At 38.8% G+C, this 22,017-nt stretch overlaps 1 protein-coding gene across 1 annotated transcript in view; it reads right to left on the bottom strand.

Annotated features, from left to right (window-relative positions):
- LOC124154067 (proline-, glutamic acid- and leucine-rich protein 1) overlaps window positions 1-20,330 on the bottom strand; it is a 635,207-nt gene extending 614,877 nt beyond the window's left edge. The window contains exon 1 of the mRNA XM_046527568.1: window positions 18,943-20,330. Coding sequence (XP_046383524.1) covers window positions 18,943-20,253 — 1,311 coding nt within the window. The 5' untranslated portion in view covers window positions 20,254-20,330. The remainder of the gene's footprint in view (window positions 1-18,942) is intronic.
- Window positions 20,331-22,017: the final 1,687 nt, after the last annotated feature.

Raw genomic sequence — 22,017 nt, 5'->3', positions numbered from 1 at the left:
TTTCGATGTTGGTTTCGGAATTTGGTTATTGCATAATCATCCTTGACGCACTTGTATACATTTAAACTGCAGCTGAAGTTCAAAGCACATTTTTCCTTTAGATTTTTTTAGACAGCAATAGACGGGAGACTCAGAATGATCAGAATGGGGCTTCGTCTGTCTACCACTACGATAACAATAAGAATTTTTGCTCCCCAACCGTCCAAATTGACTCCCAGCACATTTAATCACGCTTGTAGCCACCGGAAATTCTCGGATTGATTCCCTATTTGACAACGCTATTTGACCGCATGGAATTGCGAAAATATAGACACACATTGGATAATTTCCCTGGGTAGCCTCCATTCATAGGCTACTTCTGTTGACCGCTACTTTTGATTTAGATTTGACTATAATTTATTATTCATGGATCGTCAAGATTTCGACATCATAGTCCACCACGCTTAAAACTTTGCTTACCACAAAATATGTTTATAGTAAACCAATCCTAACAATTTAAACTCAAATATTCGCGTTTAATCCTTTAAATTAAGGCTTTCTGGACCAATACTGGTTGCCAGAAACCATTGTTTAATTGCCACTCATGTCAAAACAAATTTTAAGATATACCAGCGTATACTTCCTAAAAAACTGATTTGTTAACGTTCCGCAGAGGATACACTTTTTACCTAGGTTCACTCTTCCCAAACAGAATAATCCCAGCTGCTAGACAGGGTTGAAAGAACGAAATGTTTTCTCCATTTTCCCAAGACTTCTCAGCTATCAGTTAGTTATCACTAAGAACTATATAATTTACTAATCAGACTAATTTAAAAAATGCTAAAACGGTAAACATGTAGATTCCACCGCGGCGACTCAAATCGATTTATAATAATAAAAAAATTGCTTTTTCCGTTTTCGCAAGTTTTAAAGGATAGCTATTTGAAGATAACTTCCGAGAATGACTGTAACAGCAATAATTCTTGGCTATCCCCGAAATTAATACTCAGATATTCGCGCTTGACGTTTTTAAATACGGCTTTTTTATTCGAAGAACACTGTTTAATTTCCACATACGTCACCACAAATTTTAAGAAATACCAGCGCATACTTCCGAACGAGTTGATTTGTTTACATACTTACCGCCTCAATTCTTACGCTTACAGCTCGTCAAAAAAAAAGTTTTTGTATCACCGAAATATTTCAATGGATTATTAGAGACGAAACCATAGGAGCAACGACCCTAAATATTTTCGCAATCGCATGCAGTAAGTATCATGGGCGGAAATGGGTTAAAGCCTTCTATCCCCTGCGCGTACTACACTCTCTCATAGTGACCACACACACGCAATCCCATAAGACCCTTCTCATTCCTCCCTTGACTTAACCCTCGCTCGAATTCCCTCTATCGGCAAAAAAAGAAAGTGCAGCGGAAGCGAAAGGATGTCATCGTCCTGATGTAGTAACCCCCATACATGGGTGAAAAACGGTCGCATTATGAATTATGTACGTATTCCCTCCACTGGTGCTAGATGGAATAAATGGGAGAGAAATAAGAAGAGGAGGAGGCGACGGAGGAAAAGCTAAGAGGGAGACCTTCTGGGCTCCCAACCCATAACCTTTCCACCACAATTCCACTTGCTACCACTTTAACGCGCATTCTCTTGCAGCCAGTTTTTGTCCCATCACATGCGTTCAACGTCTACACTACCCTTGTCTGCGTATGTTTTCATAGAATTTAATGCACTCAGTCGGAAGATTTGAGTGCATTTTCGCAGGCTGTGCAAACAAGCAGAGGATTAACTGAGAAAAGTTGGAGATTTTAGTTCGAAAACATGCAGTTAATGAATACTCTAGCAGGCTTGAAGCGGTGGAACTTATTTTTGGCCCTAAAAACAAAAGGAGTAACTAATGATTTAAGAGTAGAGTGTTAGAGAAAATTAGGTAGTCCTTCGAGTATTTTTAGGCTAGTTAGGTGCACTTTCATCTCATTTCACTGGTAAAGTTATTGTTGGTAACTTTTAACAGTCTGTGTGTGCCCTGTGATGATTTAGTTTGATATCAGGACATTTTGCTGTAGTAAAAGCAAGAAACTTACAACATAATCTTCGGTATGTACTCGTAAGTATTAGCCATTACTTTATGATAACTACACTCTATTGTATTTCAAGTAAGAGCTTGTGGAAAGTATTTCATTTGTAAGTATTCATACGATAACAGCCCTAATTAGCCGAGTAAAAGTAAAAAAACAGGATGCTGGTATCACGGATGCCGGGTTATAATATCTATTTCGTCGACATCCACCCAACAAATTCATTTTACCTCTGCAAAAAAACTGATAGCTAAGGTCATTTATTACTATTTTCAGTTTTAGGATAAAACTCAGATTAAATGTAACGCTTACAAGTTCAAAAAAATATTAGGAACAACTACGACGAATGGAAATTTTTAAATTTTGTAAATTCGTTTCAAACATTAAGATAACATGACACCGTACGAGACTGCGGGATAGGTCATGCATCAACCAGTGTGTGCTGTCCCCGTGAGGAGATGATATTCAATTTGCAGAACTTCATCATAAATCCTGATAAAAACGACTTTCACTAGTGGACGTTGTAGCGAGCGAGCTGGAAGAATCGCCAGAAAAAAATAAAATCAGATAGTATCACTAAAAAATTGGTATTCCATATGTTCCATCACTGTTCTATGTAGGCCATAACTTTCTGCTCTGATTTTTATTGGCCATTATTATTCGTAAATATTTTTCACGTTTAACAAGAAAGGTGCCTTACAAATAGGAGATGCAAAAATGTTGGGTAGTTTTGCAGCTGACCTTCAAACGATTGGCATACATAGGCACCGGTAAGCCTTGTCGTTCCTCAACTTCATAAGAAATTATAGTGTGAGTTTTATCGTTATTATTATCATGCATAAACTGTTAAACACTGGCAAACGTTCTGCATCACGTTCCATATACGTTACTATGCCTTAGTTAGTTATGAAATTACAGTCAGCGTTAGTTTTATCCGTAGCATAATCCGTTAAAACACAGCCACACGTGCCTAAAGCGTTACTAGCAAGAAAACTAAAAAATGGAAGCGAAATTCCAGAACGAAAAAAAGGCCCACTTTGCTGAGCGCACCGTTTTGTTACTTCTTTTTATAGATCACCATTACTTACACGCCGAGTGAGGAGAAACAGACTTGATAAAAAAAAACGTGAAAAGAGAGTGGCATGAAGTTTTGCTAAGGAAAAAAAAACAACTCGGAAGAAGTTTTCAAGGGAGAATTTTTAAAAGCAGAGGGACCACACTTTTTTGCACTCAACTCGTCGGATACAAGATAAAAACGCTCTGAGGGAAGGTAATGCAATCGCGAATTCAATGCAAGCTGTGAGCCCTCCCTTTCCAAAATGCCTTTATTTTCACAATTCCATTTTCTACAGGTCCTAAAAACTTCCCGAAGCCTGGCGCTGCTGACGAATGAGGAGGGGAAGAACATGGAACCGCAAGACGACACGTCGAATTCGAAGATTTATGGAACGAATCGACCCAAGGCCTCGACAAAATCCAACACGATCTTATTTATTTTATCTTTCGTATCTTGGATAACCCCCGAAATCCATATTTATGCCTCGGGAGCGGAAGGGTTCGTAAAAACGGAAGAGAGAAAGGCTGGGAAGGTAAGATGAAATGAGCCCGAAAGCACCGCAGCCATTACGAAACATGTCTCGATGCATGAGCCGATGAAACGTGAAGTGCGCACACTTTTTATGCCGAGTAATTTTGCAAACATTTCCATTCTCAGACGTGAGTTGCGGTCGAGTTTTCAAGTGCATAAAATGATATGGTAATATTTTCCTAGCGAGCTGCGACCGGTAATAATAATTGTGAAAAGCACAGCCTTCATAAAATGGAAAATTCCAACAAGCTCACGTGTGGTCCTCCAAGTTTGACGGTAACCACCATGACAATCAAACTCAGCCTGCAGCAGAATTCCGCACAAAGGTAAACTCATGTATGCTTGCAAGTTGATTGCACAGTATGGATGTGAATAAAATATTTGGCTAATCATGCAGAAACTTATGATATGCGGAAGTCTGGGATGTTTTCACATTGAAAAATGCGAAGAAAATTTGATAAAATTACCAATAGTTGCCTAAAGTTAAAAATTGGCTGACGAGTGCTAAAATGATAATTTAGGGAATTTACCTCTTAGAATTAGATATATTTCGTTATCAAGTTATGGTTACACAAGCATGACGATTATTAAATGCCCGAGTTTTTAGCTTCCCTACTCTAATGCAACTCCCGACAAATAGGAACCCACTCATACCAAATGCAAACCATTAATTGCTCTTTTTTACCAAAATTTTTGCCTTAATACCTTACTTCTGGCAAGAAAGTGTGAAATTAAGCAATACATCAGTGTTATTTGGCGTATTAAAGGTCAAAAACACTTTCAAACCTAATTGAAATGCAGATATATGTATGAAGTTATTTAATGTATTTCAAAATTAAGTAAACCTGACGTGGCTCATCAAAACAACACAATTCAACCTAATGAACATTAAGAATAACAAATATCCTGAGGTTATAGGACATATATGGACATTCGTCCACGCCAGTATTTATGCCACGCCACGAAAGAGAAACCCAGCCCTATTCGTATTTTAAGTGGTTAGCAGCTATGCATACATCAAAGCCAGTATGCAGTCATATAATATCATCATATAAAAGGTATCTCATTACCTTCCACTGATTTTATCTAGTCGTGCATATAAAATAAGTGAAAACAAAAATATGGTCTCTGTTTGTGAGCATGGTAACCACATATTTTTATCTTCATTGCGTATCATAATTCGGCCATGTAACCCCTTCACGCCACTTTAAAACTTTACTAGATCCTCAGATATCGGTTTTTTTCCTATGCAATCAAGCAGCCGACCTGTCCTTATCATCCATGCACATCAATAAATCATATTAATTTCCATCTTAAAAAGGCCAAGAAAAATCTAAATTCTTACATATAAATAGTTCCCAATAATCCGCGTGAAATCCACTGTTTTATAATCGCTCATGTAAAAATATCATTTGAGAATAATTTTAATATCTGAAACATTTTTTAATATCGAAACTCTGGGAGTATCGTGACAACCGCAGGCAGAAAAATCGAGGAAGCTCAATTCCTTTGGTATCAATACCGGCCAATAATCAATAAAATGCATAGTTTCCGTAGATAGCACAGGAAAACATTGATGTTCGAAAATTTTACCGAAACGATTTTGTCCAAATCAAAAAAAGTGGAAAAAAAGAGGAAAAGCACTTAAAAAGAAGCAACCACAATGCAAAAGATGGAGTCTCCTCTTTCCCACTCCACTCTCTCGGAGATAATGGGTTCGCCAATCCGGAAACAGAGAGGGGATGCACGAGAGGGGGGTAGATTAATTTTGAAGGAATCCTTCTCGTCCTCACGAGGAGCCCGATGCAGCGCTTGCATAAAAAGCGAAGGGGGAACGGAGTACAAAAGGGTGGAGGAAGTAAGATCCCAACAAAAGTAAGGAAAACGCAGCCACTTCCGAGGGAAAATAAAGCAGTTCGTACGTGGACTGATGGGGGAACTTCGAGAAGCGGATTACAATTGAACTAAAAAACGACCGAGACCAAATAAAACAAACAAGCGAACCGACGGAAAGACAAAGAATGATTAATAGAAGACGAGGAGGAGAGGGGAGGGACAATATTCTAACCAATTACCGAAGAAGGGGGGATTTATCACCGCAAGACTAAGCCAATGAACCGTGGATTTGAATTCTGTCTCGGCCTGACAATGCTTCTCTTGAAATAAGCCACCCTGGCGTCACTCCATACATGTCACGACGCAGGCATAATTAATTTCATTCCTCCACTTAGCCTCCCATCGAGGAAAAGTTCCCTCGTCCACTGCGATGCCTTTCAACTCGACGAAAACATTCAACTATCAATTGACTATCATAGAGTATGCGTAACGAGTTTGTGAGAAAAAAACTGCTGAAAATGATGATGGGATAATCAAGTTATAGAGTTTATTTCAAGTCCCTATTCCCAAAATTATTTTTCTTCCGCTAATACGTTAAAAGACTACTCTTAAAAAAAAAATACTTGAATAAAACTCGATAGAAGCCGTAGATTTTCTCATATTTTTGCTCCAATATTTAAGGTGCCTATTGATATTAAATGACCCCATGCACCAAAAGATGGCATAAATATACCTATTTACGTCTATGGCTAATTAAAACTTTTATTAATCCTTGATAAAGTTATCCTTTTGGAATACAAAAAATATACGTAGTCATAAATTATCGCTGAATAAGCATTAAGCCCGAAAATCAATACCCTCATTTGATGGCGATTTTCTAACCAATTTCCGAAAATTAATAGGGTACTGCATCATTGGCAGGGTATGATTGGCAGACTAATACGGGAGCTTTGATAATAGAATGAAAGGGGCTGTATTAAAGATAACATATTATGCGCATATATTATTCATTTATATTAATGCAAATGTACCTGAAGATGCCACTTAGCGATGAAAAATGTTGTATAAATAATTAAATTTTAATGGAAAAGTACGAATACATATTTATAAATACTGAATGATAATGCCTTATCATCACATTCCAAGAAGTAAATACAACTGATTTGTTATGCACTTACTTGAAAATAATTGATTTCACTATATCTTCTTGAGATATATCAAGAAAAATTTTGAAAGGTTTTAGGATTTTGTAAACCTGCATGGAAAATGCATCAAAGGCATGTTTTTTTAAAGACATGCCATTGATGCATAAGTTTTTATATTCTCAAATATTTTTTACCGCGCTAGGCCTGAAATTATTCCCAAGCGTACGCAACTATCTTTGGAAATCGATAATTTTCTTTAGCAAATACCTCATAAACGAGCGTAGAATGTGTGGCGATTTACGCTAAAAAGGAGGTAGAGAGCTTAGAGGTACCAAATGGCATTGCAGAATGGCGTGAAATCTTTGGATCACATGACTCATTCAGCCAATTCAAACCAACCAAAAAACATCAAGGGAATAATTTTCAAACACAAAAAATCTAATTACCAGCAGCGAAGAGTATGCAAGAAAAAAATACCTTCAGAACACATATAACTACAACATAAAATTATTTAAAACACAATCACCCATTAGTTTTGAAAGTTATCAACATTAAACGCGTTTCCATTGAAACGATTTTACATTTTGACATCAATCCCAATTACAAATCCTGCTGACGAAACCAGAAGAAGATAATTTCTCTACTCATTATAATTGTCTGATTAAGCCCTGAATACGAGCGGCGTTATACTAATATACGAATATAATAGCCCTTCCCCCTATCTCCCTGTCTCCACATCCGCTATATCCGAATCATTCTTGGTATACTCTACGCTCTTTCTCTGAATCTCCTTCTTCTGACTCCCATCAGCTTGCTTCCTTCAACTTTCTTACGTCGTCTCGCGAATTTGCGAGAGCAAACATACCCTACAAAAACAGCCGAGTCTCTCTACATGCCATTTTCTCTCCCTCGCTTTTCCTTATCCTCTTTCCCCCTTCACTCGCCATTCTCCTTGAAGACATTGTGAGGCCTTTGCAGCACTAATTTCATTTTGCCAAAAACCTTCCCCCATTCCCCTCCGAGAAGCAAATTCCTCGGGCTATACACGCCTTTTCTTCTCTACCCCTTCCCTCGGTATCCTTAAAAAACATCCCCTCCTTCCTGACTCATCAAACCGTCCAATTTCCTCTTCTCTTAGGGGGTTCTCCCTTCGTCGTAAGCTGTCTTCTTCTTGTAGTGCTGAGCCTTAAAGAAAACCACCAATGGGTACGGGGAAGGGTACAGCTTGAAGTACCGATTACGAACGTGTGGAGCTTAAAGCAAAACCGTTAAAGAGAAGGAAAGATGGGAGGAGGATAAGGGTTTCGTATCAGGATATCCAAGGGAACAGGAGGAATGAGGGGGGAGGGGTAAAAAGTGACGATCGGTATGCGCGGTGGAATTCCATTCCCTTCTAACTCCCACTCCGCTAGCTACCCAAGAATCCCTTCTCATCGACCCTCCTGTCTCCTCATTCCTTTCGGCCTGAGTCTCCAAGACAGTGCGTCAGCCAACCGGGCAGTATTGTGAGGCCTAAGGTCAGTCCCGGATTCAAATGTGGGTGAAGTGCTGGGTTTAGGGACTAACAAATGGACCATTGAATTGTGTACCCTTACCAAGACAGAGAATTCACTAGTAGAATAATGCATCGAAATCCTAACATGTAAAACAAGACTATAAATATCCACAGATAAAAATTTGAACATTGTTGAAAAATTTGTAGAGGAAATAGTAAAGATAGTAAAATGGATAATAAAAATGTAATAAAGTAAATTTTGTCTGGTTTTTTCATGCGCAAGTTGACGCTTTTCCATGTACCTACCTGTAAAACATCACTATTAGGGGATTAGGAAAAATTTTTAATTTAATATCGAATTCCAATAACTAATTATCAAATACGTACTGTCGTGGTTTCATAAATAAAATAGATTAATAACTGAGTATTTAATTAGTAAACCCATATTTGAGATCGGATATGGCGTATTACTTTTTTTTGGGTCATATAATATATTTTCCTAGATTTAATCCTCTCATTAATGCAAGCAGTCAATATTGTTAATAACGATTGCTGAAAATCAATCAATCGATAACTATTGATCGAAAGATCGTTTATGTCCTCCATGAGCTTTATGATTACAACAAGGATCAACGATGTCTAATAATAAGTAAAATCAAAAATTCCACAGAGAAAAAACATTCACCTTCGCCTAGATTCGAACTCGGATCCCCTGATTTTCGGCCGAACGTACCAGTTAAGCTATAGAGGTGCGAAAATTTGTGGACTACACCGGTCAAGATGACGCCTCGGAATGTTGACTGGCTAAAGCACTCGATCGGAAATCGGGGGATCCAGGTTTGAATCCCAGTCATGGAGAATGATTTTTTCCTCTGTGGAATTTTCGAACAATTTGTGCATTGCGGGTGACTACGTAAATATATCACCGAGGATAGTTCCGGTATATTTTAATTAATAAATGAACCATTGAAAACGCCACATTAACCCTAATACGGGCAAGGTGAGTCCCTTGGACTCATCGCATCACATTTTTGAGAATTTTATTATGTTATTGAAATATCAGCATGTTGTAAGTTTTTTACTTCTTCTAATTGTATATTTCCTATAAATTAGAGTAATTCAAACTTCTTTCGGAATTAAAGTAACTGAGAAATAATTTTGTTTCCCTGAATTCCCACAAATCCATGCAAGGTGAGTCTGTTTGCACGAAATGTAAAAAGTAATGTGCATTTTACAAATATTTGGTTTGAATTATCAAAATAATGTAAAATTATCACTATGTAAAGATAAATATTTGGTGTTGTATGTAGTGAAAACAGAAAGAATTAGTCAAAAGAGTCCACTGTACTCGGTGTTTGACTATGTATGAAATTAATAAGTAATTTTGTTAAACAAAAAACAATCAATTTTATATTAAATGATTCTATAGTGCACAATATGTACAAATTGATGTGAAAAGTAATATTTTTCACTGTTTAATAGTTTAAATTAAAAGCAAAAGTTAAAAGAGTCCATTAGACTCACCTTGCCCGATTACGTCAGAAAAATATGTTGCCCGTATTAGGGTTAAACTCGTTCATATTGAAGAAAGTATAACTTTTTAAGGAAAGGGGAGTCCTAGCCTCTCCCTAATTATTCCCTCCCCTCCTGCAGTTCTCATAGGTTGGCTCTTTGCGCCCAGTTACTAGGCTGGCTGCAACCTGTCGACCGCCACCGCCCTCTCCTCTTCCTCCGCCTAAACTTTGCTCGGCAGTCGACGGCGCCGATCTGCCAACTGCATCCCCGCACTCCCAAACATTTCTTGTAATTTCATTATCGCGCCTTGCTTCCTCCGGAATTCCTGCGCCGAATTGCATGCGCTCGAGTTTAATCGGTAGCCGGCTCCCGGCATGCACCGACGGAGGCGACGGCGGAACTTCCGTGTTTTTAAATTGTCATTCGGGAGTAAGGACCCTTCTGCATTCCCTCGCTCAGGCGTTCCCTTAAATAAATTTGCGACGCGCGTTATGAAACACAGAAAATGATTCGCGTGCGCTACGTTTCGCCGCAGAGTAGATGTAACTCATCCGGTTATGCCAAAGGGTAGAAGATAATGCCAAAACCACCAGGAGTAGATTTTTAGGATTTTCCAAAGCGTGTGTTGAGGTGAAAACAGCATTAATCGGTGGATTAATACGTTTATGATTTCACATATACTGTTCCTTTGTCCTAGAGCCTTAAGATTTTAAAAAAATAATAAAGGAAGAGATAAATAACACAGGGATTGCAATTTATTCAATCCGATAGCAGTCGGAAGGCAAGGCGTATATTTCTCCGAGGTCGGTAAATCTACAATTATGAAATATTTAGCAAAAGTTTCGTTCTTTTATTAAATTTCCAGTTTTTATTACTTTCAATATGCAATGCCTTGACCTTTTCCCGCCAAAAATCATATAATCACTCATAATAAAGAGAACATAAAAAAACGAAGATCAGCCATTGCAATTATAAGATTCTAATAAATCGAGTAGAGCCATTCTTTAATCTATTTCCCTCCTCAACGAAGCAAAAGACATTTTCATCACTGAAGTATCCATGGATCAGCATTCTTCACATAAGATGTAACCCCGACGCATACAAGGGAATAATGACGTTATGCCAAGATCATATCACAGAGAGTAAATCATCAAAGCAATAGAGGAAGGGTTAACATTGAAAATAAATTAAGGGAAATAAAAACTCACATAAGCCTATATATACGAGCTGCAATATTGCAGGAGGTTATTGGTAATACGTTGGTGAACTTCGAACTTTATCTCCTAAGAAATGCATGCTCTGTGAAATCGCCAACGTCAATAAACGGCTAAATGAAAAAAATTTCACGCCAATCGTCTTTTATGAGCTTTTCGAAATGAGTGAAACATGTGCCTCGCGAATAAATACATTGACTACTTTAAATAATATAATGGGTGGAAAATTAAAGTACTGGATAGTTACTGAAAGAGGAAAAAATATTATTACGATATATATACTTAATGATATATCACAAACTCATGAGAGCTCTGTCACTCGTCACAGTGAGTGGGAGTGTCAGCCTCAACACTCGAATCACGCGAGTTAATAACGAATTGTGAGCTGCTAACACTTATAGGAACATGACTGAGTACTAAGTGTTTATTTTTAAAATCCGAACTATACTTGATATAAGTCACCTGCTTAAAAGTAAAAGCGGTGTGCTGGAAACTTTTCCATAACCTATTCTTGAATTTAATTTGGCAATCACAGTATTTGGGCTGCAGTAAAGCTTTTTCCAAAGCATTCCTTTTAAGCGATGAATCCAATACATTAATACTTATCTATTCCCATCGGAGAAAATATTTTATTTTACATTCGCAAACATACAAAAAAGCTGCTCGTTTCATATTAAAATCCGAACTCTTCCGTACGCAATAATTGCTATCAGTCACCCATTTATTAGTAAAAGATAACGAAAACGTGTCAATAACCTTTTTTTTTAATTCAGCTTGGCAACCAAAGTAATTCGGCTGCAGCAAGGCTTTCCCCATAGCATAGCTTATAAGTTTTGAATCCAATGCTTATCTTTTCTCAAATGAGAAATAATTTCATCTTATGATCTCTTTAGTACAATAAATACTGTTCGTTTAATATCAGAAAGCCACTCTTAAAGCGCGCAACTTGTATGCCAATCTTTCCGTCGTCAATGTGGCTCGCCCGCACGCATGCTGGAATAAGAAATGAGAGTGGAGGGGAAAAAGAAGGAAAAAAATAAGATGCAGGGAATAGCCGTGTGCGGAGAGAGAAAAAAGGATGCAAGAAACGCGCAACAATGAAGAACAGGGGAGACGAGGGGAAGAGAGCCCATTACATCACCCGTTTTCAGCCAGGAACGCATTTTACGCAGTGGAGGAGCTCACCCAAGCTAATTCAAGGAATATCCTGATCCTCCGGCATGCATGTAAGCATTGAAAAAAAAACGAATACGGCAACAGCGCGTGAGGAAGGAAAACTGATTCAAAGAGAAACGAAGTCGTTAGACTAGACGACCAACGACAACTTTGCGTCATTGAGGAAGGCAATATTTTTAAGAATCGCTCTGCACGAATCATTAAAATTTAAATAGTAATTTTTTTTATCGATGCGTTTCTACACTCTAATATTCATACCCTTAGATAATAATGCCATTAACTTGCAGTATGCATTAATTTCATGCCTAAGAATTACATTGCCTGATCGTCGTTTTTTTGGATGTTTATATGTCAATTGAACAGTGCTTCCATTTTTTAAGGCACTCATAACTTCTACGCAATATGCTTCATAACTTTAGTGCTGCGAATAAAGTTTCACCGCCACATGATGTTTCATTATCTATATTTTTACATCCTAACATTCCTTTAATGCGTAAAATCAATCTAGATCTTTTACAAGGAAACTCGAACAAACTTCCTTCCAGAAAGTCATAATAGGTTTAATGACTTCAAATGTACAACGCGGTTGGAAGTGAATTAAACTGCTATGTATTTTTAAAAATGTTTGAAATATAGGTCAATATTTCTCTAACAAATGTGGATCAATTTATAAGCTCTTTGTTGTTTCGTAATACAAATGAACTAAACAGTTCACGATTAAAGTAAGCACGTATTGTAATTTCATAAAAGCTAAACTCATTAAAGTATAATATTCTTATAAGCATGAGTATTTTCGCAATCAATATTCTGTAAAAATAGCATAGTACCAGAGAGCTCACAGAAATATTATAGCAGCGTAAAACACTCATTTTACAGCAGCTGTATTAAATGAAGGAGGTGTCTTGGTTTGAAATCCGGAAAATAATATTTACCAAAGGTATACTAAATCAGTGAATTCATGATGGAAAGTCAGATCACCCTTAAGTGAAATTACAAAATTAAGAATCTTTCGACAAAAAAGTAAATGAAACTAAAATATTTGAAGTAATAGATGCGTTCAAAAGGTCATGCATACTAAAGAGGACTTATAATGAATAAAAAATGTCCACGTTGACGCAAAACAGCATGATCAGAAGGAAATGCATTACTTCACAATTTTCTCTAAATCAATTAAACACAATTATACTCAACACAACTCTAATACGATTTTTAGTACATGCCCAAGATATAAATTCACACGTGAATATGTAGCATTAAAAGCGATCATGGTAAAGTGAGTTTCTACGTCGATCACCTCTGCATGTTCATCTTTTAGCATCGCGTTTTTGCACTGTTTTGGGCCGTTTGCCAATCTTCCTCTTCCACAAACATAACACAAAGCCCGGTCCATCTTTCATTCCGCGAATATCCCTGGGTCATTTTCCAAACGGCCTCTTCCACGAATTTAACACACACAATACAAGTATACGAATGTGTGTACTATATTATGAGGCGCGTAGTGAATAAATCTTTTGCAAGGAAATGGGACATTCCATCTACTTCCCAACGCTTCCCCGAACCCCGATTATATCCATAGTATCTATCTCCTCTCTACATGAAACCGAACAACGACCACAGATTACCTCAGGACCACCACATTCCTTGGTGACATAGTCGGATAAATAGGCATAAGCCTTCAAAAAGGGGAGAAAAATCGAGATAAAAAGTGAATTTATGACGGCTGTTAACGCCGGAGCCCGATCATTTTGCTTCGTCCCTATCTTGATTTTATACTCCTACCACCGCTTCTCTTTATTACTCGGTCCGAGTGCATCGGAGTGTGAGCATGGCTTGATTTTAAAATGTCTTCAGCACAACATAATTCCTGTCGTCCACCATTTCCATCGCTTTCAGAAAACAGCTACAATCCTAATGTGATGCTATTCGAGAGAAATGTCATCGTGACGTACGTTTGCGATTAACTCACACGATTAGCTCACACACACACACAGAATACCATAGCTTTACCGTTCTGTGACTGCTGCACCAAAGATGTCCAAATGAATGTCACCATTTTCGCGGAGCACACAAGATACTTAGTTTTATCGGTGGTATCATCAATAGCGTTATGTCTCCAGGCCCTCCATATCTCTAAATAATAAATCCCTCCGTATCCCTAAATTACATTCCAGTTCGTTGCTTCCCATTGGTTCATGTTGACTTTATCAATATTAATTTTATAACGTTGCTGTTTACATCTTTGGTCAAATTTATCAGATCGACTGTCTTTACTGCAAAAACAATTATGATTTGCAATTGCTAATTGAAATTTTTAAATATTAGTGGTCGTATGTGGTTTTTTATAAAGTGTTTGTTGATGATAATGATGGCTGATCGATGAATTGTACAAGCAGAAGACATCGGATGCAAAAAGTCTGTGGCATGAAAAATTTGGATTCGAAAACCTTAGAATGATGTAAAGATAAAAGCATAAATATTTCCTCATCAAAAAAGAGGTCAACATATCACAAGTGTACCTATATATTTTCTCTTTTCCCTTCGTCATATAGTTTCAGCAATTTTCTCTCCCAAGATTTTGCGACATGATCTTTGTGTGATTCCTTACTGATGAGTTTGGATTGATTGATTACCGAGTGAGGAGGGAATGTTACGATCCCTGCTAGACGGAAAAATTCTCGGTATGCGCGGGAGAGGAAGGAATAGAATAGGATTTACAGATGGAATGGAATGGAAAAGACTTCTTTGTGACATGAAGAGGAGAGTCCATATTTGGAGAGGAGACGGTTTGATACGATACGATAATTGGTACATAAAAAACCTACTGAAAGTGATAAAATACTTAATAATAATAATAATAATAATTCACCAAATTCACTATCCCACCAGCACAAATTAGTAGATACAAAGACCCCTTACTGTAAATACACACACAAACAGTGCTCGAAAACAGTTCATAAAAACTAAATTACTATTTTCTGATTCAAAAACCGTTGTCAACAAAAGACCAGATATTATGTAGATAAGAAAGAAAAATAGAACTTATTATACAATTAATATTGCAGAACCTTTCTCACATATCATCTAAAAGGCAATAGCCGGAAAAAATGAATAATTACCAAGAATTGGCATTATAAATAAAAAGAATATGGATTCTATGAACGGTTTTTATGGTGCTCATTGTCATCCCTGCTACCGGTATCATTCCAAAACAAATATTAAATAGTTTAAAAATACTTAACCTTAATCCAAACGCATACATCAAACTTCAAAAGGCCATAATAATTTCAACTTGCCACATAGCGAGAAAATTTCTCAACTCAACAGAACAGTAATGAGTTATTTTGGTGAGAATCTGTACTCTGCACATTAAACCAACATTGAAAACTGAAGCAACTTTAATGGATGAATTAATATCAATACGAACACATGGTGTTTCACAACATAGTTTATTCTCTTACTTTTAACTGTAGCCACCTCTTTCAGTCCATAGAAACTATTAAGAAAATACATTAAGTGAAGCATCGATTATATGGCACTTAATAGCTCAATCTTTCATATCCACCACTCTCATATACTCGATTCAAGTAAGTATACGGATTTGAGGCCCACACGGTATTGAGTGAACTATGGCATGATTGCTATAATTAACACAATATTTTTTTAAATTTTAAATAATATCCACAAGCGCAAAATAACGCAACTAAAGCAGTGAACGACTATTATATGCATAAACAAGAAAAAAAATTAAAAACATAATAAAAAATACAATATCCTGTATATATATTATTATGTGAATCAACACTAATGATGCAAAAAGTCTTTTATGGAGCATGCGTGTAAAAACATTCCTGGCTTGATAACAGGCATGAGGATGATTTTACAGCCGTCATTAAAAGCGAACAATGTACTTTTTCCACGAGGTTATATCATAAAGGAACTGGTATTCATGTGTGAGAGGATTTGAAAATAAAATTTTATTTAAATATGTAAGCCTTCTCATTAAAGTTTAATAAGGGGTGAACACAATAAGCCTAATTATCGTAATATTATAAAATGCAAAACTTCAAAAACTGAAATTATTCGTTATTCATATCATAATAAAAATCGAGCACGCCCTACTACATTCAAAATATCCGATGATTTTTCGCTACTAGACGATATAAAAATACATATAACAGGTTTATTAAAATGACAATAGGTTTTTGGCGGTGAGTTAAATGGCAGTAGGTCGTTTTTTTAATACTCGTACATTTCAACCTCTAGTATCAGCTATTATTTAAAAAATCATAAATTTGTTTCAAATTAGCCGTTAATATGAATCCCATTTGCTATACCGTTCGTACCTGGAGGTAATGATAGATGTGAAGAATCAGTTATTAATAAAAATGGAAGGCGAATAAATAATAAATTTAGGCTATTCGCTTGTCAGGAAAATTCGTCAACCATGAAAACTTCAGTTCGATGCACAACCATTTTATAAAATCAAAGGAAACTTATTTATTCCCTCTTAAACCCGTAAAATGTGTATCTATTTTCCATCCTTATCCTTAGCAAATATTAAGTCAGGAAAACCGCAGTACCTGCCGCATTCTTGTGTTAGAGGTTGAAATAAGGGCTTGGACACAATTGTAATTTGCTGGTTGTAGAGAAACGTATGGACGTTTACTTGCAGAAAGTATAGTTTAACTCAATTTTCCCTCGCCAGGGATTCTCCACAACAAAGCTTATTTGGATTGAGAGGGGGAAAAATTACAATCAATTTATTAACGGGAAAATTTGACGAAATAGTTTTTAATTCATTAGAGTTTTATAAGTTACAGTGAGCATATGGTTTTCAAAGACATGCACCATGACAAGCCTACCTTTTGTCAACGCAAATTTTTTTCATATTTACGCATATTATGAAGTTAAATAAATATTAATTTTAATTATAATTAAGCCAGGAAAAGGCATATGTGAATACACATTAATCCATTGAAATAACACAAAAATTAGTCACCAACCGTCAATTACGGCACAGCACCATAGAAAGTATAAATTATAACAACACAGTTAATTAGGCAGTTTTGTGCTCGGTGATAGTAACTGTAAAATAATACATGAAAAAATAATAAGCAACCATCATAAAAATATAAACTTAAATGCATAAAATAACATGATACAGGTGCAGTAAGCCAAGATCTGAATTCTTCCCTCATATTTTCACGCAAAGAACAAAACTATGATTCAAAAACAACGGTAATATCAAATTGATGGAGCAAACAGACGAAACTAAGGGCTCCTTAGGCCTATGAATGGAAAAAAAATATGAATTTGTTCCATGAAATGATGATTAACAGCCGATTTACATTGTATATAATTAAAAAATCTGACTAACCTGACTGATCCGTAGGGCTTCAAAAATCTATGCAAAAATCTATGGGGTTTTTACCAAGGTCCTTCAACTATTATGGCTTTGACAAAAGTATACTTTGGAAATGGTAACCTGAACTAGTGAAGCCGAAATTTCAGCAAGCAAAGGGCGGAAAAATAATGGTCTCATCGACGAATTTACGAAGTAAAATCGGCATTATTCGCAAATTTAGGAATTCCTACAGTGCGAAATATCTAACTATAAGCTACAAAAATATGATGACGATCTCCTAATAACATAGGCGGTGAAAGTTGGAAATAGACAATGGTTTTCCACGGAGAAAGCCAATATGAGTACGCATGAAATGTTTTAAAAAATCCGGGAAATACGGAATCCAATGCTGCCGCAAAATTTAATTTTCCTGTGGAATAGAATTAAATGATTCAATTAATCTTTTTTTGCAACTTCTTATGAAATTAACATACGAATCGTTAACATGTTAATTTCTAAGTAAATACGAGGAAATATAATTTTATTTCATGACCCGCGATTGCCTTCAAGAATTGTTTTTTTGTATCAATAATAAAAATAATACCAGCTGTACATTGACTTTGTAGATATTCTGTCACAAAACTATAATCTGTTAAACAAGTGTAGGTGAAAATTTGCCAAGTGTATACGTAATGCAAAGTAGAAAAATGTGCCACTATACAGAACGCTACTTTCACTATACCTCAGCATGTAGGTCAGAATGTACATTAAGATACATCGTGTAATATAAACCTTTAACATTAGGCGGCCGATATAAATGAATAGGCAATGAATATAAATGGTACCATAACACTGACATAAATGGCGTAAACGGAGTAAAAGCGTGATATGACTTTGAGATTAACATGAACAACTATTGATGGATTCCTCTTGGGTTCTCAGCAAGGCTAATTCTTTCCTATACGCCGACGTTTCGAGAGACGACTTGTCTCCCATCTTCAAGAATTGGTGTGTGAAATTGGACTTTCAAAGAGTAACACGGCCTTGAAGATGGGATACAAGTCATCTCTCGAAACGTCGGCTTATACGAAAGAATTAGCCTTGTTGAGAAGACGAGATGAATTCATCAATAGTATTCATTAGGAGAAATTAAAATCGTTTATGAAGAACTATATTTAAACCACACGCACACAACAACAGGAATAATCGTCCCTTGAATGACATTGTCACTGCGGTAATCAGGATACCCAAGTTTGAAATCCAATCAGTCGAAATAACTCTTCATGGCGATTTCTTCAGGTGGTACGCATTTATGTGCAACTGGTATTATGATCGTGTAAACAGCGGCTTGTATCACGCAATGACTTGATAAATGGTTACCAAGGTTAAATACCCCTCCAGGAAACATTTCCATCAAGATTATGACCACAAACGTTCACTTCCAACTCAAAGTTCCTTTCTCCATTTGATGATATGAAAGCATAACGCAATTAAATCGAATGACATTTGACGAACGAGTGCAAACAGGCAACTAGTAGGGATTAAATGCCAGACTCACCGTCCACTGCAGGTATGAGCTGGGGTCGGTGAACAGCCACCTGGATCCCTGCCACGCGTCCTTGTTATTCCCGAACTTGACGTCTGCCTCGTCGGTGGGCGAGGCGGGGAAAGTGCTGGTCCTCGGGGGCGTGGTCGCTGTGGCTTGCGGCATCTGCGGCACCGCCGCCGCACCCGACGCAGTGGTCGTCGTTGTCATCGGGCTCACGGTAGTGGTGGGAATCACGGAATCCCCCAAATCGGTGGACGCTTCGCCGGGATCCGCGCCCGACACTTCCGGGGTCGAACCACCTCCAATACCATACTGTTGCTGTTGGGAGAGCAGGTAGCCGCCGTCGTTCCTCGTCGAGTTTCTCGGTGGTGTCACCCAGATGGTATTGGGACGGGAGGCGTTCCCGCCGGGAGGAGATGGATTAGCGGGGGCTGCTAGGTAGCCGGCGGCGTCTCCCCTGACGGCCTCCGTGGAGGCGGTGTGCACACCAGCGGGGCCATCTGCAGACGGACCTTCGCCTTCGTCTTCATCTTCATCTTCGTCGTCCGGTCTCTCGTCAATCTGAACCGGAACGGGAGGAATACTCTCCTCTTCGTCATCATCATCGTCGTCGTCCTCAAGATCGTCATCGTCGTCGTCATCATCCAATCCTTTGACTTTGGAGGGTGCCGGGACAGATGCCGTGGTAGAGTGCACGTCGCGGTCCACTCCTCCGCCGCCTCCGCGGGTACCGTCCGGAGGCCCAGGTGCGGCCGGCATCTCCTCCTGCTCCCTCCCGGCTCCCGGCACCCCGGAGGCGGGCTTCTCCGTGGACGGCAGCGGTGTGGTGGGGGACTCCGGGTTCGCCGTCGGCGAGGGGGCGGTTGTCACCTCAGCGGCGGCCGGCTGGGTCGTCGTGGGTAGCGCGGTCGGCGACGCCGGCGGGTTTGGCGGCGTCAGCCTCCTGCGGAAGGCGGAGGCGTTGTATGCGGGGTGGTGCTGGTACTGGTGAGGGCGGACCTGCATCTGGGGGCGGTGTTCGGCGAAGGGAAAGGCCGCGCCGGGGAGGGACAGCAAGTCGGTGGTCAAGAGAAGAGGCACGGCCACGGATGCGGTGACCACGCCGATGAGGAGGGCGGTCAGCACGAGGAAGAGGGCAGTGCGGGGGCGGCAGCACCCTCGTCCGCCCCCGTTGTTGTTTCCGGGCCCCCGGGGGCCGCCCCCTTTACCACCGGACTTGCCCCCACCGCTCCCGCCGGCCTTGCCGCTCTCCTCGTCACCATCCTGCGGCAGTATCGTGTACTGCAGCGAATTCTCGCCGTGACGCACCGTCTTGTACATGGCGAACGACTGACACTGACTGTGCTGAAGGCGGGTGAGGCGGCCGGAGGGGAAAATGTCTGACGGCGAGAGGGGTAGACAAGGGTTCAGGGAGCGAGGGAGAGAAAGGATACGAGATAGGGTACGATAGGTGGGGTGGGGAAGGTGTGGCGCATGAGGGGAGTGCCCGATAGGGAGGAACAGTGGCGCCGCGGTGCGGACAACGAGAGGAGCAGAAGGGGAGGGTAGTGGCGGCAGGGTGGTACAGTTGTGGAGGGAAGGGTGTGCGAGGCGGGTGGTGGGAGAAAAGGGGAAATGTAACGCACGATCGGCGTGGAAGGGGTATTTTGGGGGTTGCATTCGTGGGAAGAAAAGTTGACGCCGCTGTTCGGAAATAGTTAAGCAATGAATGGTTATATACTATTAATAAAGAGGTATGTATCAGTTTAAAATGCGGAGAGCAACCGATTAGAATCAGGAATATGCTCATACAGGTAACTGCGCATTAAGTTTCGCAACTGCGCAGAAATTCATTGCTCGCGCATTATGGACGGTGTAAGGCGTGAAAGTGATGGACCTGTGGAGAGGTGAAAGGGGAAATTGAAAATTATGCTAGAGAATGGCACTTACATTCATACAACAAAATAGAGAAACGAGTTGATTCGAAATGGATTGCAGATTTTGCAAGCACCCTAATAAGAGGAACGATAAAAATTGGTGAGAATACAAATATATTTTTGGAGGGATGAGAGGATCTTTGTAAACGAGGACATAGATACGGGGACTATGATTTATGTTAATAAAAAAGTGAATCCAATTTAGTCACAGTGGTATGCAAAAAACTAACCATTTCATTTTGTAATATACAGCAACAATTTGATTAGAGAGAAATATTAAAAAGTGGCCAAATCATTTTTCGACAATCTCTGACAGGCAAGACAGTTCCCTCGGCATAAACATAGAAGTAATACAAAAACATTCATGTGATAAAGACAATTTGACTACAGACCCATTGGCAAACAATCAAGTGCGTAATAAAATGCGGATAGCGGATGCGGAATGCGGATAGAATGCATAAAGGACACCAAAAGCGCTTGAACATTTCCATCTTAAGCAACAACAAAGGAATGAAAGCATTGGGGAAATCTAATGCCTCGTCAACCGGAATTACATGGCACCAGACGATGCGGAAAAGAAAGTTACAGAAAGGAAATCAAAGGCAGATTCGGTAAGACAAATGGAAGAGACAACTGTATTTAGGAGAGGGCTGAAATGCTACCGAAGAAATATTATTTTAAGTGGAATAACATTTACGCATTCTGATAAATGCAACACACAGTGTACTCATTGATGATAGATCGGCCTTAGTCTTCACCGATCTCATATTGGGTAATACTTAAAACTCATGCGTCAAGGACCTCATAAGTATTAACAACCTGATTTGCATAGGTCTCCTTCGGTTGAAAACTAGTACGCCTGAACCATTTCCATGATAAAGAGGACAACCTAATACGAATATGATTCAATAGTTTCCATATTTCAGAAAAGGTTTGGGTATTATGATTAGTGGAGCATTTCCTTACATTTTTTTTTAGAAAAATTTAGCAAGTCAAACGCACACTGAAAAATTAAGAGAAAAACAAATCTTTATGATAGCGCACAAAATTTTGAGTACATGAGAATTGGACGAAATAATAACAAGAGACACCTCTCTGCTTTGAAATACAAGTTGGTATAAAGTCAAAGCCTTTGAATTTTCTTTCGTGGAGAGTGGATATCACATAA

The sequence above is a fragment of the Ischnura elegans genome, chromosome 2, assembly GCF_921293095.1.
Source record: "Ischnura elegans chromosome 2, ioIscEleg1.1, whole genome shotgun sequence".
NCBI classification, from domain to species: domain Eukaryota; kingdom Metazoa; phylum Arthropoda; class Insecta; order Odonata; family Coenagrionidae; genus Ischnura; species Ischnura elegans.
This window is presented reverse-complemented; position numbering and strand designations above follow the sequence as displayed.